This window comes from Sycon ciliatum, chromosome 1 (assembly GCF_964019385.1).
Source record: "Sycon ciliatum chromosome 1, ocSycCili1.1, whole genome shotgun sequence".
Classification (NCBI taxonomy): Eukaryota; Metazoa; Porifera; class Calcarea; order Leucosolenida; family Sycettidae; genus Sycon; species Sycon ciliatum.
This window is the reverse complement of record NC_088643.1, coordinates 95,062,104-95,088,116: the sequence shown is the minus strand read 5'-3', so window position 1 is coordinate 95,088,116 and position 26,013 is coordinate 95,062,104. Positions and strand designations below refer to the sequence as shown.

General features: G+C 48.1%; 1 protein-coding gene across 1 annotated transcript in view; it reads left to right on the top strand.

Moving 5' to 3' along the window:
* The first annotated feature begins 688 nt into the window (after positions 1-688).
* Positions 689-26,013, top strand: part of LOC135806626 (NADH-ubiquinone oxidoreductase 75 kDa subunit, mitochondrial-like) — a 37,339-nt gene continuing 12,014 nt past the window's right edge. The window contains exons 1-18 of the mRNA XM_065320850.1: positions 689-817; positions 1,019-1,095; positions 1,249-1,330; positions 1,811-1,875; positions 2,709-2,786; positions 3,246-3,309; positions 3,775-3,829; positions 4,582-4,648; positions 5,979-6,078; positions 7,606-7,640; positions 8,648-8,762; positions 9,119-9,178; positions 9,582-9,667; positions 13,923-13,974; positions 14,261-14,337; positions 17,758-17,824; positions 18,720-18,782; positions 19,308-19,463. Of these exons, the coding sequence (XP_065176922.1) occupies positions 785-817; positions 1,019-1,095; positions 1,249-1,330; positions 1,811-1,875; positions 2,709-2,786; positions 3,246-3,309; positions 3,775-3,829; positions 4,582-4,648; positions 5,979-6,078; positions 7,606-7,640; positions 8,648-8,762; positions 9,119-9,178; positions 9,582-9,667; positions 13,923-13,974; positions 14,261-14,337; positions 17,758-17,824; positions 18,720-18,782; positions 19,308-19,463 (1,332 nt within the window). The 5' untranslated portion in view covers positions 689-784. The remainder of the gene's footprint in view (positions 818-1,018; positions 1,096-1,248; positions 1,331-1,810; positions 1,876-2,708; positions 2,787-3,245; positions 3,310-3,774; positions 3,830-4,581; positions 4,649-5,978; positions 6,079-7,605; positions 7,641-8,647; positions 8,763-9,118; positions 9,179-9,581; positions 9,668-13,922; positions 13,975-14,260; positions 14,338-17,757; positions 17,825-18,719; positions 18,783-19,307; positions 19,464-26,013) is intronic.

Here is a 26,013-nt window from a genome sequence, read left to right as displayed (position 1 = left end):
CAGCGCAGCATTCGCAGGTCTAGGGCTGCGCAACGCCCGGTGCGTACTTGAGAAACTCGACTGGATTTTACTGAGCAGCAGCAGCACTGTACCTGCTCTAAGCCACCATTGTGTCACCTAATCAACTTTACCATCACAGCATCCCGATCGCGCACCAGCCAAGCCACGCACTCTGTGTAAACACCACACTACGAAATCCCAATAGGAAGGTCATGAAGCTCACATGCACCCTGTTAGACATACACTGATTTTCCACACGGCTCTAATTCAGTGTAATGTGTAATGACAATCCAACACCCAAAGCATAGCACCACGTCCAGGACCACTAACACCTCAGCATCTCCGCTGCTAGCACCTCCAGTTCTGTGTAGATACATACCGGCATGACCAACACGATCCCTATGTTGCCTGATTATTATGCTATGACATGTAGCTCAGAGCTGCAACACCATTCATTACATTGGGCCAGTGTTGTACTGTGTGAATGTGTACGTCAAAGTCGACAATGCTTGCTCCCTAGCATACCGTTGTACAGGGAAAGTAGTACTTGTGCTACTCTTTACCAATAGCCATGCGTTTGCCTAACTTGGTTTTCTTGTGTGTGTGTGTGTGTGTGTGTGTGTGTGTGTGTGTGTGTGTATGTGCGCGCGTGTGTGTGTGCGTGTGTGTGTGTGTGTACTCGCGTCGGTGTGCGTGTTCTTTTGAGTAGGCCTGTGAAAGGGTTGGTGTGGAGATTCCACGTTTCTGCTATCATGACCGTCTCTCAGTGGCCGGCAATTGCCGAATGTGTCTGGTGGAGGTTGAAAAGTCACCAAAGGTACCCGAGAACAGTCCCGCTGCACACCAATGTCCAATATCAGCTTGTAGAACTAGTCATTCATTGGTGATGTCATGTGCAACCCTGTTGAACACAGCATCTTGTAGCTTTATGCACTCTTTCCAGTGCGTTTAACGCTCTCGGCTGTATTCTGATGTAAATTAGCTGTTATCTCCTCTTTTTTTGCCTTTGTGTCTGCAGCCTGTTGCAGCATGTGCCATGCCGGTGATGAAGGGCTGGCGTATAAAAACCAATTCGCCAGCAACAAAGAAAGCTCGGTATGTTTCCACTGCAGGTGTCTGGGCGTCGTGTATGCGTAGAAGAGCACTAGCATTGTGGCTTGAATTGGTATGCCTGCCTCGTTTGCTTGTGGTTCTCTTCTTCAACGCTCCCTTTCCTGTTTCATCATGCACTGTGTTAACGCTATCTAGGGAGGGAGTGATGGAGTTTCTTCTTGTCAATCATCCTCTGGATTGTCCAATCTGTGATCAAGGAGGTGAATGTGACCTTCAGGTAAGCTTATAGTGAGCTGTCTATTTTTACTCTTTGACCCCTTCAACGTTATAAACTTATAATATTACTGTTGTGTTGTGTGTTTGCCGATACATACCGTAGTGACGCACATAAAGGCACATGCCCCTATGAGTGAGTTTTTGCCTTATTTGCTATTTTTTGCGGGTCGTTTTGTCTCACACATAAGCGCATGCGCTTGCGTTGCTAGCGTATCAGTACCTTGCGTAATTATGCACATAGTGCAATACCGCAATGCACATTGAACTATGTGAACATGGTGTTTTTGTGGTGTCTGTGTGTCGCGGATGGAATTGCATTTGGGTTGACTTATAAGCCCATGCGCTTATTTGTGAGGGTGCGCTTATGCCCGGGTATGGGCACATGTGCTTATATGCGCGTCACTACAGTATATTGACTTGATTATTGAAGGTACACTGTATTTCTAAAACGTTCTGTATGTCTTTTATGCTGACGGTGTAGGATCAGTCGATGGCGTTTGGAAGTGATCGCTCTCGCTTCACCGATATTGCTTTTGAGGGGAAACGGTAAGCTAAAGATGCGTGTGCGTGTGTATGTGTGTGTGTGTGTGTGTGTGTGTGTGTGTGTGTGTGTGTGTGTGTGTGTGTGTGTGTATGTGTGTGAAAAATAGGGATTCACTGGCCAGAAAAAGTCACTTCAAACAGCTGTGTGGTGGATACCAGGCTAAAAATAGTGGTGGTCAATTCATCAGCCTTGCAAGCTGTTGAATGGTGTAATCCCAGCACAAGTTGCTATGTCTAACATAGCTGTTCGCTATCATCGCTTCCGCGATGGGCATGTCTGAGGTATGTGTGTGTGTGTGTGTGTGTGTGTGTGTGTGTGTGTGTGTATGTGTGTGTGTGTGCGTGTATGTGTGCGTGTATGTGTGCGTGTATGTGTGTGTGTGTATGTGTGTGTATGTGTGTGTGTGTGTGTGTATGTGTTCTTATGCTGTTGACTGTAAGTAAATGAAAGTTTAGCTCTTAGGCCCATCCGCTCCGTGGAGATCGCATGTCGTTTCGTTAGCCTTCCCTCTACATGAAAACACTGTGCAAGGCCTAAATGCAACACCTAAAGCAAAGACTTTGTGAATGTTCCCCAACGTGTTTACAGTCCATTCAGAAAAAGATGAGCGCTGGCTTTGGAGAGCTCCCGTATTTGGCGATTCTGTTGTACCCTGTGCAGTGCCGCGAGATTCGAAACTTGAAAAAGGGTCCAAAAAAGGTACCTCAACTGGGGTTCGAACCGCAAATGTACTGTTATGCAAGTAGAGTGAAAGGCGCCTACAAGTATATTCTGGCTGCAGCCTCATCTCATTTCTTTCTGTGCTTGCTTTGTCTTGGTGAATGAAATACTGCAGTGCGGTGGAGGACAAGGAGATTGGTCCATTGATCAAGACGATCATGACACGCTGTATCCACTGTACCAGATGTATTCGGTGAGTTAGTACCTTCACCGCTGCTGCTGCTGCTGCTGTGTGCTTTGAAAGCCAATGTAGCTAACTACGCAGATCACTACGCAATCATGTAGTGTAAATGTTACATGTGTGTTGATAGAAGTCAGAAGTGTCAGAATGTCTCCTTATGACTGTCGGCTAGATAATGTGTACATGTGGTGTTTGTTTGTTTTGAGTGTTTATGAGTTTGCTATGCTGTAGTAATACACTCATGTTCATGTTTGGGTATCCAACAGTATTGTCACTTGAGCTACAGTAAACCGATGATGCTACATGCACATGGCTGTCCTGTGTGTGCTCTGTGTCATCATAGCAACACTGCGTAATGGCTGGTGATGTTTTTTTGCATTTGTGTTGTACTAACTTGGTGCTGGTGTGGCGACCACTTCTGCTTCTGCTGTTGGGGTTGGGGTTGGTGTGTTGGTGTTGGCTGGTGAGCAGATTCGGTAACGAGATTGCTGGTGTTGAGCAGCTGGGCACTACAGGCCGAGGTGGTGATATGCAGGTAGGCTGCTTATGCTGCACTTACACACACACACACACACACACACACACACACACACACACACACACACACACACACACACACACACACACACACACACACACACACACACACACACACACACACACACACACACACCATACCTACAGTCTAGTATATCTGCTACTCACATGGATGTACTAAAGCACATGAAGAAGCATTCACAGTTTCTCATGTTGGACAGATCAAGAAGTTCAACCTGAAGTAGTTAACTACTATTCTGATTTTACGACTGCAAATACATGTAACCCAGCGGTTCCTAGCCATAGAGTTGGCACTACTGCTTGTTCTTATGCAGTACTGTGATTGTGTTCAATGTACTCCTTGCTTGTTGACATTACATGTAGTTAGACTTCCCTCCAGACTTGGCCAGTTAACTTCAGTCCTTACACACACCCTCCATCTCAATTTGTTTTGGGTGCACAGGTTGGAACGTACATTGAGCGTATGTTCAAGTCAGAGCTGTCAGGGAATGTAATCGGTAAGCTAACACGAACATTTTGCTCATTTAATTTGATACTTTGTGCATGTGTGTACAAGTAAGTCCTTTTTCTGCACCTTGTCCTCACCCACTTACTGAAGTGTGGTGAGCCCATATGTGGGACCATTTCCAAGTCCACACAGAGTTTGGGGATTTTAGGAGGTGTCGGCCGTTGGGGGCGGTTCAATAGCCAAATGAGTCATCTTTCCAAGATTCCTTTTGAATCTCTCTTCCTCTCCGGGGGAGACCCACGTGACCAGTTTTGGCAGTAAGCAAGTACAAGTATGTCTCTCTATAGCGCACATGCATATACGCACACACGCACACACACACACACACACACACACACACACACACACACACACACACACACACACCTTGACCTTGATCTTGCCCATTGCGTACGCAATGATAGCGAATGTCGGAAAGTTCAAGTGAGAACACGAGCGCAGAACTTGGCATGTCGTTTCAGATCTCCTGGTCGACGAAATGGGCGTCCACAGACACATAGAAGAGGATCAGGAGCGGGCCGTGGCGGTGGGGTGCTACTCGCAACTCGTCTCCAGCCGCATACGCACACACGCACACACACACACACACACACACACACACACACACACACACACACACACACACACACACACACACAGTAACAACCACGGTCCGTATGTATCCTCTGACATATTGTGACTATTCGTACGAAAACTATTTCTGATTGATTTCTCTGTTTGTTTGGTTTGTACTTACTGCAGACTTGTGTCCAGTTGGCGCCCTCACATCCAAGCCCTATGCGTTCATGGCCAGACCATGGGAACTAAGGTAAAAATACTGCAGCTAGAATTGTGCTGGACTCTCTATCGAAACCTTTCAGCCATAGCGTTACGGAGGGCAATGCTGAGAACGTGGGCATAGCGCCCGATAAACACTGTGTTGCTTTTGAAACAAGGCAGTCTGACGACACACTCAAACTTCGTCTAGAGTGAAATGTCCTGGAAGTTTGGCAGCTCAAAAAGTCAAGTACGAACTCCATCCGGGCATTGTAAGGGAGTCAAGCTGTGTCTGACATCTATCTCACCCATGCTTAGCAGTCTCTCCACGATGTCCTTCTGCTTTACTGCTTCTTGGCGGTGTACTTTAGACCAGAATTTCCAGAGCAAGAAGTGACTCTTCTGAGAAATTAAACTGTTTGATTGCATTTAGAGATCCCTTAGCAAGATCTTTCAGCAAGGAATAGAGCGCGGCAAGCAGGGCAGGCACCGATGACTGGCCATCATCAACATTGCCATGTTAGTTAATTGCTTGGCAAGGTATTTTGGGTAAATGGACAAACTCATCGAAAGCAATGCTCTACTACGAACTAAAATGCTTTCAAACTTGATTTTGATTTTCAATCCTTCCCGCCCAGCATGATGTACATTAGCTGCTGATGCAGAACCAGAGCTCGGAGGCACTGGTCACTACTACATGTACATGCAGGTCACATACCGCCACCGCCTTCCCACAATGTGACACCTGACTAGAGACTTAGAGTACTGTAGTAGTAGGATCTCAAGCTAGGAAATCTCTTCTTTCTCTTCTTTGACGCTTTGTAGTAGAGAAATAATAGACCTATGTGTGATGGCTGGGATTGTTGAACTTTGTGCCCGCTTGGTGGAAAAAATTGCAAATCGTTAGGTTTTAAACTCTGACAGTACACCTGGTACACTGTACACGCTCTGCGCTGCAGTGTGTGGTTGTTTCTATGGTGATCAGTTTTCAACATGTCTTCCCATGGAAGAATATATTCACCCTACTGTATAGCAGGAAATTTTCGGACGGAAATATTTTCGGACAAAGCCGAATTTCGACATTTCGTACGGATTTTATTTTCGTACAGTGGTGCATGCTAAATGCACTTGTTTGCTTGCGGTACGCATGTATAGTGTACATAACTTCACAGGAACAAATTTTAGTACGGAATTAATTTTAGTACAAAAGAGGGCGTGTACGAAATCGTACGAAAATAAATTCTGTCCGAAAATTTCCTGCTATACAGTATGTTGCTGTCAGCCCTGAAGGGGGGGGGGGGCATCTTGTACAAAGTCGCCTGGCTGGTGAAACCATGCTGTCACTGTTTCTTGTTCCTGTTCTGTTTCTTGTTATTGACCAGGCGCGTGGACTCAGTGGATGTGTTTGATGCAGTGGGATGTAACATCAGTGTTAATACACGCACCGGTGAAGTCATGCGTGTCCTGCCACGTCTCCATGAGGTCAGTACCAGCATCTACATGGGATGCCTAAGGCTAGTGGGGCTGGGGGTCGAGAGGGGAGATATCAGATGAGAGAAGGTAGGCTAGTTTATGCATTACCCAGGAGTCAACCAGTACAGCTATCTAGCCTGGTGCTAGTTCAACCCCTCATGATATCCAGCGAGTGGCACATCTGGTCTCACAGCGACCGACTCCGAGGCCAAGGGATTGGTAATTCATGGCTTGCATCTTTAGTTGATCAAGACTGTTTGGCCCCTGGGTAGTGTTGGGCATGTTGTGGTTGCTGAATTCATTCACTGAGCATGGGGGTGATGCGGCATACAGTGTACCATGTACTTGTCAGCAGTAATTTAGCTTAGTCAATTCAAGTAAGTGCATTACAAGCTAATAATGCTTAAAAAGTAGCAATATCAGACGAAATTTCCATCTTGAAACCTGTGGAATAAGTGATGCACCTATCGATTTACAATGTAGTGCCAAAACGCTTGGTACTGATCAAATGTTAGGTGAATCCATTCCAGACAATAGAAGTGGTCTTTATACGCACTCGAAGTTGGATGACAGGCACCCGCCATTGTTGCATGTGAAGATGCATCAATGCACACTAACTGCATGCTGAGACAGCACAAAGAAATTCCGCTCGCGCAGTGCATCATGCGCCGTTGCCATGGGTAACAAAGTGCAGCGCTGAGGGGAAGTGCAAAATTAAGAGGTGTGCCGAAAAGAAAAACAGATCTGTTTTCTCCAAGCAACAAATAATAGTAGCTCGTGTCTGTTTAGCTCTCGGTCATGGCCAACTCCTTGTCGGAATCAAGTATATTAATTTTGTTTATCTATCGCAACGCTAGTAATAGTGTAGTGTATGCGTGGAGACGCTTTCCACCGCATATCAGACAATCAAACGACAACTTGCTCGTCTTCTCAAGAACTCTTTTAGAACACGGTGCAATGCACGCACAAGAAACACCTTGTGCACGCAGACAAAAATAAGAGTGCACTTAGTGGCATATACCGTCACAGCTGCAGCTCAGCTCACATCAATCGCGTGATCGAGCGCAGACGTGGCATAAAGAAAAGGACAAAACAAGAAAACAGAAAAGAGTGAAGTGAATTTGAATCGCAGCGCGAAGCTTTGAAAGTAAATAAATATTGAGAGAAGGAAATAAAATGAAGTTGTGCAAGCATAACACTACGGAATAATGGCATCAAGTATGATGCTCGCTGGCCCACATGACTTTTCAGCCCAGTGTAGGATTATGATCGTGTGCCACGGATGACCCTTGACCTTGTTGCTATGGAATCATGCAACACAGGTTTAGGGCGATGGCGTAAGTACTCTGACATCTCTACTCAAAGGTCATTGGGTGGTAAATTATCTATCTAGATGTTGCCAGGAATGGACTCCAGAACCTGCAACTAGCACCAACACAGTGAAAAGAAATCATGGTAATATCTAACGCTGAATTCGAAATGTTGACGGTGTGATTCATTTACTCGACATTGCTGGTCGTGTGTGCTCTGTTTAAGGATATCAATGAAGAGTGGATCTCCGACAAATCAAGGTGGGAATGGATAGATTTGTGCTTTCACAGCTCATGCAGAGGAAGCTATAGTTTTGTACTCTTCTGCTGCTGCTGCCGCCACGTCCACTGCTGTTGCTGCTGTCGTCACTGCTCCTGCTGCTGCTCCTGCTGCTGCTGCCACTGCTGCTGCTGCTGTCGTCCCTGCTGCTGCTGTCGTCATGTTCTGTCATGAATGAATGGACGTTTCCCGTCTTGGCTGACAGGACTTGACTTGAGTTGAACAGTGTGTTGTATTTTGCTTCACTTATAAACAATATCAGCTCATGATTGTTTTGGCAAGAAATTTGGTGTGGAGCTGCACGTACAATATATAGGGCAACCTGAAATATTTCCTTTTTAAAGCCTCTCTCTTGACTGCACCATTCCGACAGAAATCTTAGCAGTGAAAGTCCACTTGACGAGTTCTTCCTCCGTGTGAACCCTGTGATAAGCCTTTTGCGCGTTGTACAGATGTACGAAGTTCAGTACTAGGGCGTAGGTGTGTACAGACCCGATTGGGTGTTCATTGTGTGCTATGCATGCGCATTTGACCAATTTTAGCCTCATAATTAATGGCAAACAATCCCTTTTCCAGCTTCTTCACTTTGGTTAGAACTAATGACTAGCTAGATCTTTGTCAGAAAAGGTTTTCGTTTGAAATGCCTTCAGGGCCCATTTCTTAGTGGAAATAGCAGAAAACACAATAGGGTCCTGCGCATTCAACACCCATTAGGTTCTACGGGATTTCGTGCATCTGTACAACGTGCAAAAGGCTTATTCTGTTGTATTGCTTGGACGTGTTCCACTGTTGGATTGTGACTAAGTATGTGTTTCCCACTGGTACTTACCTTGTATGTGGGAAATCCCCCTGGTACTTACCTTGTATGTGTTTCCCACCGGTACTTACCTTGTATGTGGGAAATCCCCCTGGTACTTACCTTGTATGTGGGAAATCCCCCTGGTACTTACCTTGTACCACTGGACATATGCATGTATGTTATGTGTAGATTTGCTTTTGATGGCTTGAAGCGTCAGCGCCTGACCACTCCTATGGCCAAGGATGACAATGGACAGCTGGCCGTGGTTGGATGGGCGGAAGCCTTACATCAGATTTCCAGCCAGGTACGGGTGTGAATGGTAGCGCTCAGGTCTGTTGTTTTCTTGATTCGTGATTGGACCACTGTCAATACTTTGCCAATACGGAAGATATGAGTAGTGTATATGAGTACGCTGGGCTCAGCAATGCACTGTTCAACACCCTACACAACCATACCCAGGTGATAGTGTGAGGTGTTAGAGTGGTACTAACTATGTCATTGCGAAGAGGACGGTGCTGAAACTTGAAACCTGACTGCATGAAACTGGAAGACACGCCCGAAAGGTGGTGGACAATGCTCCTTGAATCTCATAGACACCAGCTATAATATTTCTGTAGTTGACATGTGCGCTTCTGTTTGTTGAAATACCTGTGCTTGTAGCTTTCCACTCTAAGTGGTAATGAAGTGGCTGCTGTTGCCGGTGCTATGATGGATGCTGAGGTTAGTAGTGTCACACGCTCTTCGTCTTTAATTGAGAGTCGGGCCATACCGCTTAGAGGAGAAGGCAGAAACGCCTGTATATCTGGTGAAGTAAAAATGATATCAAACAAGTCAAGTCCACGCGTGTGGACTTCTCTGTTTTGCAGTGCATTTTGATCTTTAGAGTTCAGGTGAAGTGCTAAGCAGTTTGTTTTGTGGATTGAAATGAGCCTGATTTTGCGTTTTGTTACGTGTTTTGTCGTTTGCATTTTGCGGGGAGACTGAAAACATGTCCTTCTCCGTATGGGTATGCATGTTACCGTCGTTGACAGCTCTGTGGCAGTCTAGAGATGCCCTAGCTGGTAACGGCCTGACCTTGTTTGCATTAGCTCTGTGTGTTTTGCCAATGCGTGTCCACTCTCAGTGCTTGGTGGCAGCTAAAGATCTCCTGCACCGATTCGACTCTGAATGTCTGTATACGGAGGAGCCATTCCCAGTGGCTGCTGGCGGGTAGGTTTTATTTCCTAGGTTTCAATCCTTTCTGCCGGACATTCTAAGTACATCTAGTGTGTTTCTGGAAGAAGCTGACCACACTGTACATGTGCGAGTATTGGGTACTTCCTCCGCGTCATTAAAATTGTTGCTTCGCACACCGCAATGTTTGTGAATTGCTCGTCTTAGTCAGACTGTTGGAATTGCTGTTTTCTGTGTTCGAACATTGGTCCGACCCTTCCTGCGCAATATATACGTGTTTCTGAAGCCGTGGTGGTCTACGACTTTGTCGGAGCTCTCTTCCACACCAGACAAATTCATCTCGCTCCGCACTATTCCATGCGAGAGCGCACATCGTTTTCTGGAGTTCGTGCCGTCCCACATCGTTCGCGTGGGCATTTATCAAGATGGGAAGCTCGGGTATAAGAATCCTGGTATCTCTCCTGAATACGAAATGCTGAAGTTGACGATAGCAAGAACAGAGTGTTCTCCGATTCCTAAAATGCGCTATGAAGGTGCTGCTGTTAGCTCCCGGCTAAACGAAGTCCCCTCACACTTCCAGAACACAGGGGTTTTATAGTATTGAATATGGAATAAGTATTTCGACAAGAGAGTAGACAAGAAAAGACTTGGAGAACGGAACGACAAGAACAACTCAGGACTAGAGAACCACTGGAGCATGCGCTCTTCTTCACGTGAGTGGCTCTCATTGCTAAGGGAAACGAGCGGGAAATACGAATAGTGAGTACTGTAAGACATGTATATATAACGAGGAAGCAAATCTAACGTTTTAACGGATGACATTTCTTCGTTACAATAAGATCCGTTGAGGCGGTACTGCTTCATATATGCTGTGTGTGGATATGGCAGAATACTGCAAGATCGTTAACATATCTTCTCGTTAACCTATGAATTTTGGACAATCGTTAAATTTGCGACTCGTTATAATAACATGTCTTACAGTATGTACATCCCTATTATAAATGCACCTATTACACTGTGCCCCCCTAGCAAAAATTCACGTCCACGGAAATGAACGAAATATCTAGGAAACAAACAAAAGAAAACAAACCAAATAATAAACTCAGTCCAGGACATAGTCAGCTAGTCGAGCAGGTGCAGTGCGAACACGGCCAGAATGACGAGGAACAGGAGAAGAAGTACGAACCGGATCAGACGACGGCGGCTGTAGCGGCGGAACGCAGCGCGGCAAATCATCATCAGGCAGCGGCAATGTAACAGGACCGGACACAGTTACAGCTTTCTTGAGGCGATTGAAATGGACGGTACGTTCACACCCAGGCATGGACAAGGTATACGACGTAGGACCATTAACACGAACAACACGAAATGGACCGGACCAATAACGGTGGAACTTGGCAGACTCTCCGGCGTGAATTACCTTATCATGCAGCCAGACTAAATCGCCAACAACAAACGAAGCACCACTGCAGTGAGCATCATATACTGACTTCTGGTGACGATGGGCAGCAGCTAATTGATCACGAGCAAGAGAATGAGCCAGAGCTAAACGGTCACGTACTAGCTGAACATAGGCAAATGGGGAGAGCTCGGGAGGATCGGGAGGAGGAAAGACCAGATCAACAGGCAGGCGAAGGCGAAAGACAAACATCAACGTGCACAATAATGGGTGAGATAGCACCACATACCTCCTCGAGGGGCTCCACTCGGACGACTGACGGCGGCCCCGTGTCACCAGTCAAACCTAGTTTTTTGAGTGTGGGCAAGATGCAATGAAGTGGCCCTCTTCACCACATCCATGGCACGCTCCACGGACAGGCCTGGCAAAACTCTGGCCACGACTACGGCGAGGCGCACCAGCACCACGGGCAACAAAACGGACATGGTCTTGCTGGGGTCGGGTGGGGCGATACAGGCTCACGCTCTCCATCTTTGCCTCCAAAGCAGAGACGCGAATCGAATTTCGACAAAAGCGAAGCCAACTGGTTTCGCTCAGATTCCGATTTCAAATTCAGTGGACCGACTGCTGTGTAGGGGTCACGACCACGAGAAGTGCGACCGAGCTTCCCTTCCGGAGCCATGGCAGCAGCAGCAAATACGGCTGTGTGTACTGGGTAGGCTCGGGCCTGCTCGCAAGCATAGATAGCACCTACCTCGATGGCCTTTTGGACTGCCGCATCCAAATTAGTTGGGCAAGGTGACGCCAACGCCAAGCGCAAATCCTTTGATGCCTGCCCATCAATAATTGCAACAGCATCGAATCAAGCAGTGGGCCTTCCTGTACTGGATAGGCTCGACGAGCGAGCCGACGAAGTTCTGTGGCATATCCGTGTTGAGTTTCACTCGCCAGCTTCACTCGCTGGCGAAGACTGGCCTCGTGCATCAGGGCTTGCTGGGGCGGCTCAAGACAGACATGAAGTGCCTCGACTGCGTCGGAAACGTTCATGTCAGCCGTGTGGGTTAGGATTTCGGTAAACATCTCGTGAGCTGTACCAACAAGGCGAGTAGCCGTAGCTTTTGGTCGTCGTCGTACCCACTCAGCTCGCATGTGTGGACGAAATGCCTCATGTATGTGCTGAAATCTTGGCCTGGCTGATTTCCGAATGTCTCGGGAAGCTAGACTGGCTTCGGCAGTGGACGCGCATGTGCATGTGGTGTGTCTGTGTCCGGCAAGCGAAAACGATGGGACAACCCTTGTACCAGCGAACTCTCGCGCTCTTCAGCAATGCTCATGTCGCAGCCAGCTTCAGCGAAGCTACGATCTAGCTTTTCTTGTCTCTTGGATTTCGCTGAACGGCCCATTGTGAACAAAATTGTTTTTGTATTTTTGAATTTTCGAAAAAAATCTGCAAAATTTCCCGTGGACTCGATCGACGAGTTGATCAACTATCGATCTAAATCTACGTAACCTATCGTGTGTAGCGGCAAACAACCAAATTTGGCAGAGATTCCAAATAGGCAACTACGGCTCGTATCTACGGACACAGTGTAGACTCTACTAGTACGGTACTATTACTACCCAGCTAGCAGCTACTAGTATCCTAACAACAGACAGCAGTCAGTATGCAATCATGCACAAAACACGGACACAGAAAATGTTCTGAAAAATGTTTCGCCAGACAGGTTGGCGCCAATGTGTGACCTATGGACTGTAAACAATGCATGCAACAAGAAAACGACGAGCAGAAAGAAACACAATACAGAAAGGAAAAAATCGACGAAGAGAGTGGATGAGGATATGGTAGTTAGTTCACTTGTGTGGGCCTCCGTGGTTCTTCATAGCAGACAATCTCCGAAGGCGTACACACTCCGCCAGCGATGTAGACGTGGACGTTTTCCGCTGCCACCAGTGTTAGCTCCCGGCTAAACGAAGTCCCCTCACACTTCCAGAACACAGGGGTTTTATAGTATTGAATATGGAATAAGTATTTCGACAAGAGTGTAGACAAGAAAAGACTTGGAGAACGGAACGACAAGAACAACTCAAGACTAGAGATCCACTGGAGCATGCGCTCTTCTATACGTGGGTGGCTCTCACTGCCAAGGGGAACGAGCGGGAAATACGAATAGTGAGTATGTACGTCCCTATTATAAATGCACCTATTACTATGCAAAGGTAGCAGGTCTGAAAACACCAACAAAATCAGCGAAGCGCTTGCCAAGGAAAGAGGGTGCGGAACTGCTTACCCTATCCCGCTGGAAAGTCGTTACAGTGTACTTGAAAAATGCTAGTTTGCCGTCATCACCTGCCACCTGGAGGCATGGATCGCTTGAAAACGAAGTTTCTTGACCTGAATTTGAACGCAAGTCTCCTTCAGCGTATTGTGGAGTGCTGAAGGGTCTGCCTCAAACTCTGATGAAGACGTCGACCTTAGCTGCAAGTGCAGTGAAGCGGGAGGCCACAAACTAAAGCTCGGTCCATCGACAATGCTCTGGCTCAATTTCTAGCTGATTTCTTTGCCCTTCGAGTGGACAAAATAAATTTGAAAAATCGATCTGGGAAGCGACAATTTTAATGACGCGGAGGAAGTATCTGATATGGCTGTGCATTATACATATAGTTCGCACATGGTATATCAGTAATATCTCCATTGTAAAGACTTTGAGTAATGGTACAAAAGGCCTCGTTAAAATTTCCAGTGGCTTCTGTGCGTCCGTGTGTTACCGGTAATTTGTTTTCCTCCAGCCAAAAATGTATTCACACGGTATATTGAGCAACATGTCACAGAAATGACAGGCTGTACATGTGCTCATGTGTTTGTTGTGATTTTCTGTTTGTTTTGACGGATAGATCGGACCTGCGATCCAATTATCTGCTCAATTCAGGAATTTCTGGTGTGGAGGTTAGTGTCCGAAATGCCGGTATGTATTTATCTGTGTATGCGTGCAAGTAGGCGGACGGATGGGCAAATGGACCAATAGATGGAAGCACGGGCGTGTGTGTGTGTGTGTGTGTGTGTGTGTGTGTGTGTGTGTGTGTGTGTGTGTGTGTGTGTGTGTGTGTGTGTGTGTGTGTGTGAGTGTGTGCGTGCGTGCGTGTGTGTGTGTGTGCTTTTAATGAGGCTGGTGTTTCAGGTTGTCATATTGCTGTTGTTGTTTTGCAATTTTGATGTGATGTTTTGCGTGCAGGAAGCTGATGTCTTGCTGCTGATTGGAACCAACCCCCGGTTTGAAGCACCTCTGTTCAATGCACGCATCCGAAAAAGGTATTAGTACCATTGCCTTATGCTCTGCTCTTGTCCTCCATAGTTGGATGTGGAGTGAAGAGGGGTGGTAGATGGGTGATAGATGAGTATGGGATGAGTATGGGATGAGTATGGGATGAATATGGGATGAATATGGGATGAGTATGGGATGAGTATGGGATGAATATGGGATGAGTATGGGATGAATATGGGATGAGTATGGGATGAATATGGGATGAATATGGGATGAATATGGGATGAATATGGGATGAATATGGGATGAATATGGGATGAGAGTATCGTGGAGCAAACATTATGATGCTGAGATTGTTGGTGGTGGAAAGAGGGCAGAGGGAGAGAGAGAGGCTGAAGGAATTTGTGGGAGCTGGAGGTTGATCAGACTGTCTCAGCAGCAGGATACAGCAGCAAGGACAGCAAATTCTGATGCAGCTGCTCACTGCCGATTATCATGTCTGCCATGACTGACGACAGGTGCTCAACTACGAGAAGGTCGGACTTCGTCAGCGGCAGCTCAGCAGCTTCATCACTACGCTCGACATCGACACAAACACGTCCTAGTATTCGCACTGCCTTGCCACTAACATCCACAATCTGAGTGGCATCAGACACGATGTACAGGTCCATGGCCGACGCTGCTGACGCCGCAATCAAAGAGTTGCTGGAGCAGGAGTCTATAGCTGCCGACAACCGATGCACATCATCAGCATCACTCTGCCGTGCGTCCACATAAATGCGTGGCAAGCTACACGGGGACGATGTGGCAGTCACGGCTAAATAAACACCAGTGTCAGCTCCTGACTTGGCCACACTGGTCGATTGCTTGCTGCGCTTGAGGCAGTTAGCCTGCATGTGTCCCTTCTCTTTACAATGAAAGCACTTGCCCTTCAATTGGGGACATAAACTACGTTTGTGCCCTGACTGCTTGCAGTGAAAACACGATACACTAGAGGGAACAGCAGCAGACGAGGATCCCGTGTTGTTACTACTGCTGGCAGGTGCTGATACGGAACTTGAAAACTGGCGCGTCACTCGTTGCGCAGACCGTAATGCCTTCACCTGATCCGCACACTGGCGAATCGTCATCGAGCTCGCCGCATTCTGCAAACGAATCTCTCCGGCAAACTCCACAGGTAATCCGGACAAGAGCTGCTGCTTTAGCACAGGGTCCTCACTGACCTCTGCATGGCCACTGCACCGCAACACGTGTTGCAAATCCGCCATATAAACGTTGACAGTCTCGTCTGTTCTAAGCTGACGACACACAAATTTGACATATGCTTCCTCTTTCGTGCTGCCAAATGCAGAACGCAACTGGTCATAAATCAATGTATCGTCCTTCTGCGACGAATCCTCTAACTGAGACCATACTGCAACATCTAACTGAGACCATACTGTAAAAGATACCATACTTTAAGAACATCCTTGTCCAAGAATAGTGGTAAGTATTCAGCTCGCTTCTCTTGCTGCTGCCATCCTTGTATTTCGGCAACAACTCTAAATTTTGCCCGAAAATTTCAAGGTCTTCGCTCCGGCCACCGCCAAAAGCTTTCAACAACGACAGACCGACAGAAGACGACATTCTCAGCAAGCGACACTAACACTACTCTAAGCCGGGTTTTGGTATCACTTTGTGTGAGAATTAGACTATTATTATTACATACTGATGCCTGTGTCTAATTCCATTTCCACAACAAAACCATTCATAGTAACCGGTACAAACAGTGGACCATTAGGACCCTTTTCAGTAGACTGAGATAAATTGCACACGTGAAACAACGGTACACTCTCACCAGTATCATCATCATCATCGTACGTCGTGTCGTCATCCAACTGATGGCAATCTTGTTGGCGTTTCTTCGACCGGCAAACGCGATCCAGGTGTCCCATGCGATTGCAGAAACGGCACTTCGTCGACTTGTGGGTACACCCGTCCGCCAAGTGACTCTCTGAACCACACCGGTAACACGTTTTCTTTACACCAGACTTGCCATGACTTGTCGACCTTGCTGGTGTGCGGTTTCGAGTACCAGTGGCAGTAGAGGTACGCCTCGACCTCGAGTCTGACGACTTGACAGCATTTAGAGACGTAGTGTCAGGACGCATCTCTGCAGCAAACTTTGCCGCACTCTCCTCATTCAGAGCAATCTTACTGATTTTCTGAAATGTGTCGACATCTCCGTCTGGCTTCGCCAGAATTAATCGTTTCACTGCAACACTCCGCAAACCACTGATGAACTGGTCCGACAGCGCTCTATCCGAATGGTTCTCAAACTTGCAGTCTACAGCACTGCGTTGCAGTCGATGCGAAAAAGTCAGTCACTGACTCGGTCGGAAGTTGATTACAGTTCCTGAAAGCGTGCGCCGCGCTCAATCGTGATGTTTGAACCTTGTAATGATCCGTCAGTTTCCTCACGATCTCCTGATACTTCAAATCACTCAGAGCTTTAGGTAAACAAAGAGTCTTCAGTGTGGAGTAAACCGTTTTACTCAGAAGAGAGATAAGATAAGCTGATACCCGTTTTTCACGAGTCTTTTCAGCCGTACTGGCATTCACCGCCACAACTCCGATTTCGTTTGCACAAAAGAAAAATACAGTCTCTCCCGCTATTCATCAAAATCTCCGCCGTCAAACGGCTCTACGTGGCCTTGGCCATGGCAATGGAAACAATTCGTAACTATCACGACTGTAGTACAAGAACAACTCTATTAATAATTATATCTTCGTCGCCATTGTTGTGTCAACGCTCACACAAAGTACTCTTCAAGTTCACCAAGAAGAAAGACCATGTTTTCCTTACGCATGCGCAATATGACATGTGAACGTGTAGTCATAATATAATAACTACACTGCATAGCAGGTTTATACAATGAATAAGAGCAAATGTGAAGGAGCCATCAAAACTACGCTCCTTTCCGCACAACAAAAAAAAACAGCAAGAAAGAACAAAAAAGATCGCAGAATCACTTTGAAAATTGATGCTGAAATCTTCAAGTTCGTTGTGGAATACCCGATTTTGGCCGCATAAAAGTCTGAGAATTCTTATTCGACGCAAACAAAATGTAGGCAAACCGACTTAAAACACTCAAAAAGCGATCTGCGTGCCAGCACAAAGCCCCCAACGGGACCCCAAGTCACACAGCCAAGTGTTCCTGTACAAACCCTGGAGAAAATGCCTGTGCATGGTGCTCACCAGTGGAGCCCCTAGTCTTACTTATGTGAAACTCTGTCCTGTTCACGTTCGTGTGTAGCTTGTCCTCTTGCTGTGACTTTTGCTGCGATAGGAGCTGTGGTGACCAGTGTGTTCATGTGATGCTGTGTTCCTGTGCTGCTGTGTTGCTGTGCTGCTGTGTTCCTGTGCTGCTGTGTTGCTGTGCTGCTGTGCTAATGTATGGTACTGTGATTGGTGTGTTGGCTTACAGCTGGATACACAATGACCTGAATGTAGCCATGATTGGGTCAAAGGTGGACTTGACCTATGACGTTGAGGTTAGTTAGGACTGTAGTTGTATGGTTGATTGCTGACCTTGCACATCTGCTATGCACTGTGCATGTGTACGCACTCATTGCGCAACCATCGCGCATTCACTCGCCCATGCATGCACTCATGCACACATGCATTCTTTTGGTCTTCTTCCACAACTGTCAGTAATTACACGTGTTGACTACTTTGTGGCCAGGCAGCAATAATGTATGCTTTTACTTAGCTGCTTCCGGTCATCAGTTGTATAATGTGGTAATGTGGTAATGTCACAATGTGGTAATGTGGTAATGTGGTAATGTGGTAATGTGGTAATGTCACAATGTGGTAATGTGGTAATGTGGTAATGTCACAATGTGGTAATGTGGTAATGTGGTAATGTGGTAATGTCACAATGTGGTAATGTGGTAATGTGGTAATGTCACAATGTGGTAATGTGGTAATGTCACAATGTGGTAATGTGGTAATGTGGTAATGTGGTAATGTCACAATGTGGTAATGTGGTAATGTGGTAATGTGGTAATGTGGTAATGTCACAATGTGGTAATGTGGTAATGTGGTAATGTCACAATGTGGTAATGTGGTAATGTGGTAATGTCACAATGTGGTAATGTGGTAATGTGGTAATGTGGTAATGTGGTAATGTGGTGTGCAACTACTAAGTAGTAGTAGTGATCTGTTCTTTAGGTTTGTGTCAGATTGTGGTGCTGTTGGGATGGCTTATACAGTCCTGTAGTTTCTCACTGAGTTCTTTTTGCTCTGCTTGGTTCCCCCGAACCCCTTCTGCTGTGGTGTGTGTGTGTGTGCGTGCGTGCGTGCGTGCGTGCGTGTGTGTGCGTGCGTGTGTGTGTGTGTGTGTGTGTGTGTGTGTGTGTGTGTGTGTTTGTGCAATGCGTGGAATAGCATCTCGGTGACAGTGCCACCGTGCTTCGTGATCTAGCACAAGGCAAGCATCCCTTTTCCAAGGTGAGTGTGTTGACAGTTGTGATGGCCGCCGCCGGTATGACATGACGTTATGTACGACTAGTCGTTTACAAGTACATGACGCTGTGTTGATGGTGACAAGAGAGAAGTTGATTGCATGCACTCATTCAGACAAGGCAATATAAATGGGGTGACAACTGCTACAGGGTATAGACAAATCTAACTGCCAAACCACTTGGATGATATGTATTGATCATAGTGCAGTGATAGACCTCTTGATTTGTGTTGCTTTCTGGCATTGCACTTTTCTTGAGGACTACTTGCAGCCGCTATGCCCTTGGAGTTATGTTCTGCATGTAGAGTTGCTAGATGTCCTCCCCTGCAGCCTCAGTTGATGTGGTGCAATCTTTACTTCATTGCATAGTGATCATTAGCTTGTCTTTCAGTGATTGGATGCTTAGCTTTTATACTTGGAAAATATAATTATGTAAACTTCGGATCAAGTACATTGATTATGTATGTGTGCGTGCACGTGTGTCTGTGTTGTTATGCCTGCATCTGCCTTAGGTGTTGCGTGATGCTAAACGGCCGATGGTCGTGGTGGGAAGTGTACCGTTTCAGCGCTCTGATGCTGACTCTGTCTTTTCGCTGGTTAACCAAGTTGCTGCACTGGGACGTCAGGGTGCTGATTCGGGCTGGCGAGTGCTCAACGTCTTGCATCGGGTATGTTTAGCAGTGTTGTATTACCTGATTCTGGGTATGTACTTTGCTGCTGGCACTGTGTGTATAGTGTTTAGCAGTGTTGTATTACCTGATTCTGGGTATGTACTTTGCTGCTGGCACTGTGTGTATAGTGTTCAGCAGTGTTGTATTACCTGATTGCGGGTATGTACTTTGCTGCTGGCACTGTGTGTATAGTGTTTAGCAGTGTTGTATTACCTGATTCCGGGTATGTACTTTGCTGCTGGCACTGTGTGTATAGTGTTTCGCAGTGTTGTATTACCTGATTCCGGGTATGTACTTTGCTGCTGGCACTGTGTGTATAGTGTTTAGCAGTGTTGTATTACCTGATTGCGGGTATGTACTTTGCTGCTGGTACTTTGTGTATAGTGTTTAGCAGTGTTGTATTACCTGATTGCGGGTATGTACTTTGCTGCTGGCACTGTGTGTATAGTGTTTAGCAGTGTTGTATTACCTGATTCCGGGTATGTACTTTGCTGCTGGCACTGTGTGTATAGTGTTTAGCAGTGTTGTATTACCTGATTCCGGGTATGTACTTTGCTGCTGGCACTGTGTGTATAGTGTTTAGCAGTGTTGTGTTACCTGATTCCGGGTATGTACTTTGCTGATGGCACTGTGTGTATAGTGTTTAGCAGTGTTGTATTACCTGATTCCGGGTATGTACTTTGCTGCTGGCACTGTGTGTATAGTGTTTAGCAGTGTTGTATTACCTGATTGCGGGTATGTACTTTGCTGCTGGCACTGTGTGTATAGTGTTTAGCAGTGTTGTATTACCTGATTGCGGGTATGTACTTTGCTGCTGGCACTGTGTGTATAGTGTTTAGCAGTGTTGTATTACCTGATTCTGGGTATGTACTTTGCTGCTGGCACTGTGTGTATAGTGTTTAGCAGTGTTGTATTACCTGATTGCGGGTATGTACTTTGCTGCTGGCACTGTGTGTATAGTGTTTAGCAGTGTTGTATTACCTGATTCCGGGTATGTACTTTGCTGCTGGCACTGTGTGTATAGTGTTTAGCAGTGTTGTATTACCTGATTCCGGGTATGTACTTTGCTGCTGGCACTGTGTGTATAGTGTTTAGCAGTGTTGTATTACCTGATTCCGGGTATGTACTTTGCTGCTGGCACTGTGTGTATAGTGTTTAGCAGTGTTGTATTACCTGATTGCGGGTATGTACTTTGCTGCTGGCACTGTGTGTATAGTGTTTAGCAGTGTTGTATTACCTGATTGCTGTTGAGGTTCGACCTCAACTAACTGAACTGCTACTGATCTGCATGATATCAGTCGCCATGTATCTGACTTTGCATTGTTGTCACTACCTACATGTAGTGCACTGTTAGCTGTGTTTTAGTGTCGCGCTGTATCTGCGTGTCACGTGTTTATTGCTTTGCGCGGGCTTGTCCATACTTCGAGTGAGTGGTGAGTTTGTGCTGAGGGAGTTCGAGAGAGAGAGAGTTGGAATGGCGGACATGGTTTTTCGAGTGGTTTTCCCTTTTGCTTTTGTCTTGTAGTATTGTCTGAGATCATGATAGTCTAAGTAAGAGATATCTCAGAACCCATCCAGTTGTTGTCTAACAGTCTGCGAACGAGCGAGCCCGACTCAACATTGGCGCAGTGAACAGGATTTGGCACTCGTTCCGAAAATCTGACTGACGACGGCGACAACAATGGCATCGAAAGTCCGCGTATCTGTCAAGCTGGACTTAGATCACGAACTCGGCCATGACCATTACCAGACGTGGAGAAGTCAACTGGACATCGGCTTCCAGCTCCACGAGGTGACCAACAAGAAGAAGCAATACCTGGCCGCGGCGGCGAATCTAGGAGAAAATGCAAGCTACTATTTGTGGCAGAAATTTCCCACGATCCCTGAGGCAGACGACCCGTTCGCGGAACTAATTGGGCTCTTCGATGAGTATTTTGGAAGCCAGCGCAGCACGGATGCCAGGCTTGCTGAGCTGTTCTCCATTGAGCAGCAGCCTGGGGAATCGATTCAGGCGTTTCGGGTCCGAATCGAGAAAGAGATGAGAGTATGCAATCTCACTCCAGGAGCTGACCTAAAAGATGTACTCGGCACAGTCGCCGTACATTTGTTTGCACGTGGCTTGTCTGTGAAAGCGGCCCGGAAGAGTGTGTTACAAGAGGGAGGCAAGGACCTGACGGCTGCAGCCAAGCGAGCTCAAGCAGTTGTGTTGGCGCGCGAGACGCCAGCCAAGGAAGTCGAGGTCAGCTACGCCGCTCCCCAGACACAAGGCCGACCCAGCCTTCCATACACCAGTAACCCCGCTTGTGGGTACTGCGGAGCGACGCACCCACCGGGAAAGCGGCACTGTCCGGCGGCCGACGCCGTGTGCCACCAGTGTGGACGGAAAGGGCATTTCGGGCAAGTCTGCCGTTCCGGCGCAGCGAAGCCCAAGCCGAAAGGCCAGTACCTGAGCACGAAGCCAGGGATGACGGCCAGCCTGGCCATGGCAAATGATTCCCGACCAGCAGCAACGCCATCGTCCAGAAGTCAGGTGTCTTCACCGAAACTTGCTGAAATGGATGACAGCAATGACGACGACGATGCGGAATGTTTCAGCGTCTGGTCCGGGAAAACTGGATTTGTGCTTCCACTACGATCGGTAGTGCTAGATGGCAAGCACCAAAGGGCTATGCGCGTGGATTCGGCCAGCATGGTGACGGTCCTGCCTCAGTCACAAGTACCGAGCGAGTATCGGCTATCGTCATCGCCCTGCCCATTACGGCCGGTAGGAACGTCTCAGCTCAAACCTGTTGGTGTTTTCGAGGCGTGCATCACGTACAACCAGTTCACTGTACAAGAGACTATCTTTGTTGTTGACGACTCCAAGCAGCCAGTGCCGGCACTCCTGGGCGAAGGTGTGTCACTTGCATTAGGACTGTTGGCACCACCTGTCGCTGGCATCAGCATTCATGCCGACACCGAGGAGTTGGCGTCGCTCCCAGCTATGCGTGGACCGGTGACGATTCACTTGGATTCCAGTCAACCAGCGATCCAGCAGTCAGCTCGGCGAGTGGCTCCGGCCTTGCTCCACTCATTACGAGAACAACTGCAGGCATGGACGGAACAGGGTGTGGTCGAGACCGTTAGTGAAGTGCAGGCCACTGATTTCGTTTCTCCCCTTGTCCCGGTGATGAAGCCGGACAAGACGGTCCGGTGGTGTGTCGACTTGCGACAAGTCAACTCCGCCGTACGCCGGCCTGGTGTGCAGTTGCCAACCACTGACGACCTCCTGGCGCAGGTGTCCGGTGCAACGGTATTCTCGAAGTTAGATTTGAAGTCTGGCTACTCGCAGCTGGAACTAACTCCAGACTGCCACCATGCATTTGTCATCGCCTCCCCATTGGGGCACTACCGGTTCCGCCGATTACCATTTGGCGTGTCAAGCGGTCCTGAGCTCTTCCAGAGGAAGATGGAGCAGATCCTGGGCTCGATTGAGGGTGTGCTCATTTACCTGGATGACATCCTCGTCTTCGCTCCTTCTCAACAGGAGCATGACAAGCGACTAGCAGCGGTGAAAGCAGCACTCAAGGCGAACTGTGTCACGCTCAACGGCAAGAAGTGTGCATTCAGCGTCACGGAGCTGACCTTCTTGGGCCATCGAGTTTCAGCTTCCGGCGTCCGACCAGGTGAGGACAAGGTCAAGTCACTCCACGAGATGGCTGATCCGGAGAACGTCTCGCAACTGCGCTCTTTTCTTGGCCTCACCACGTACCTAGCTAAGTTCGTGCCTAACCTGGCTGACCTGCTCGCTCCGTTGACAGCTCTGCTCGCTGGAAACTGGGACTGGACTCCAGCATGTACACAGGCAGCCGCCGCTGTGCGACAACACCTTGCAACCGAGCCCGTGCTGGCACTCTTCAACCCTACCCTGCCGACGCGCGTTGAAGTCGACGCCTCTGGTACGGGTCTAGGAGCCGTCCTCATGCAGAAGCACGACGGTGACGAGTGGCGTCCCGTGTACTATGCTAGTCGTAAACTGACTGGACCAGAAACCCGCTACGCTACGATCGAGAGAGAGGCACTGGCGATAGTCTGGGGCCTGCAGCGTTTCCGCAGTTTCATCACCGGCCTTTCCGTGACAGTGTTGTCGGATCACAAGCCACTTCTGCAAGTGTTCGACCGTGCATACAACTTGTCAGCCGCCAGTGTACGGGTGCAACGGCTCATCCTGAAGGTGCAAGACCTTCACTACCAAGTCCAGTTCCGCCCTGGCAAGTTCAACGTGCTAGCCGATGCTCTGTCACGTTTCCCGACCGAGCCGGCAGACACCAGTTTCCTGGTCGTGCAAGCGATCTCCTGTGCTGACGGTCTACTACCTGATCAACGACGCAAGATAGCCGCCAAGACAGCCCAGGACGAGACGCTATGTGCAGTGCGCCAAGCTCTCCTGACTGACAAATGGCCGTCGACCTCCGCAGTGGCACCGTACCGTGGTCTTCGCCACGAGTTGAGTGTATGGCCGTACCCTAAGACTGACGACTTTGTCATCTTGCGAGGGGAGAGGTTAGTCATCCCAGAGTGTTGTGTGCCGGAGGTACTCGAGCTGGCACATGATGGGCATCCCGGCATCCCGAAAACCAAGGCACGCCTGCAGGAGTCAGTGTGGTGGCCTGGTTGGGCCAACGCAGCGAAGCGGCACGTGCAAAGCTGCGAGCCATGTGCGCTCGAAGCTCGACCGACAAAGGTACCTCTGCAGCCCAGAGAGCTACCACCACGGCCCTGGCACACGGTTGCCATTGACATCTTCTACTATGGTGGAAAGGCGTTTCTGAGTGTGATGGATTTGTACTCCCGCTATCCACTCGTTGCAGAACTAACCGGCGAGACGTCCTCGCGGGTGGTGACAGCGCTTCGCGCTATGTTCACCATGTTCGGGTATCCAGTGCGCGTCATCTCGGACAACGGTCCCCAGTTCGTCAGTGCAGAGACCGCAGCCCAGCTTCGTGACTGGGGCATCCAGCACGAGCGTATTGTCCCGTACACCCCAAGGCAAAACCCGGTAGAGCGTTTGCACCAGACACTCAAGCGCCATCTCAGAAAGTCATCGCAGGCGTCCCTCAAGCGAGCGATGCAAGAGTCGCTCGGTACCCTCCGCTCCACGGTGAATGCCACCACAGGGCATGCTCCGGCAGATCTGTTCCTGCGCGGTGGATTCCGCACGCAGTTGAAAGCTCTGCGCTGCCCCGGTTCAGAATCTGAGGAAGAGGACGATGACGAACTGGATGAAGCCGTTAGAGTGCGAGAAGCTGCAGTGAAGGCCTCTGTCAAGGACAGGTATGACACACGGCATCACACCGCTCCACGTCACTTGGCAGAAGGTGACGCAGTCTTTGTACAGCAAGCCTCCGGCGCGACAGAGAGAGCCACAGTGTTAGAGGCTAATGCTCATGAAGCCACCGTCGAGACCGAGGGTGGTGCCGTTCAGCGCCGTCATCTTGATCAGGTGAAGCCGTGCCGCGCTACGCCCGCCTCAGCGGACACCGAAGTTCCCATGCCGGTCCAGGAAGCGACCGATGTCACAACGCGTCGATCCGACCGAGCCAAGAAGCAGCCTGATAGGCTCAACCTGTAAACTGCTAGTCCCTCCTGCTTTGAAAGAAGGGGAGGTATGTTGAGGTTCGACCTCAACTAACTGAACTGCTACTGATCTGCATGATATCAGTCGCCATGTATCTGACTTTGCATTGTTGTCACTACCTACATGTAGTGCACTGTTAGCTGTGTTTTAGTGTCGCGCTGTATCTGCGTGTCACGTGTTTATTGCTTTGCGCGGGCTTGTCCATACTTCGAGTGAGTGGTGAGTTTGTGCTGAGGGAGTTCGAGAGAGAGAGAGTTGGAATGGCGGACATGGTTTTTCGAGTGGTTTTCCCTTTTGCTTTTGTCTTGTAGTATTGTCTGAGATCATGATAGTCTAAGTAAGAGATATCTCAGAACCCATCCAGTTGTTGTCTAACAGTCTGCGAACGAGCGAGCCCGACTCAACAATTGCGGGTATGTACTTTGCTGCTGGCACTGTGTGTATAGTGTTTAGCAGTGTTGTATTACCTGATTGCGGGTATGTACTTTGCTGCTGGCACTGTGTGTATAGTGTTTAGCAGTGTTGTATTACCTGATTCCGGGTATGTACTTTGCTGCTGGCACTGTGTGTATAGTGTTTAGCAGTGTTGTATTACCTGATTCCGGGTATGTACTTTGCTGCTGGCACTGTGTGTATAGTGTTTAGCAGTGTTGTATTACCTGATTGCGGGTATGTACTTTGCTGCTGGCACTGTGTGTATAGTGTTTAGCAGTGTTGTATTACCTGATTGCGGGTATGTACTTTGCTGCTGGCACTGTGTGTATAGTGTTTAGCAGTGTTGTATTACCTGATTGCGGGTATGTACTTTGCTGCTGGCACTGTGTGTATAGTGTTTAGCAGTGTTGTATTACCTGATTGCGGGTATGTACTTTGCTGCTGGCACTGTGTGTATAGTGTTTAGCAGTGTTGTATTACCTGATTCCGGGTATG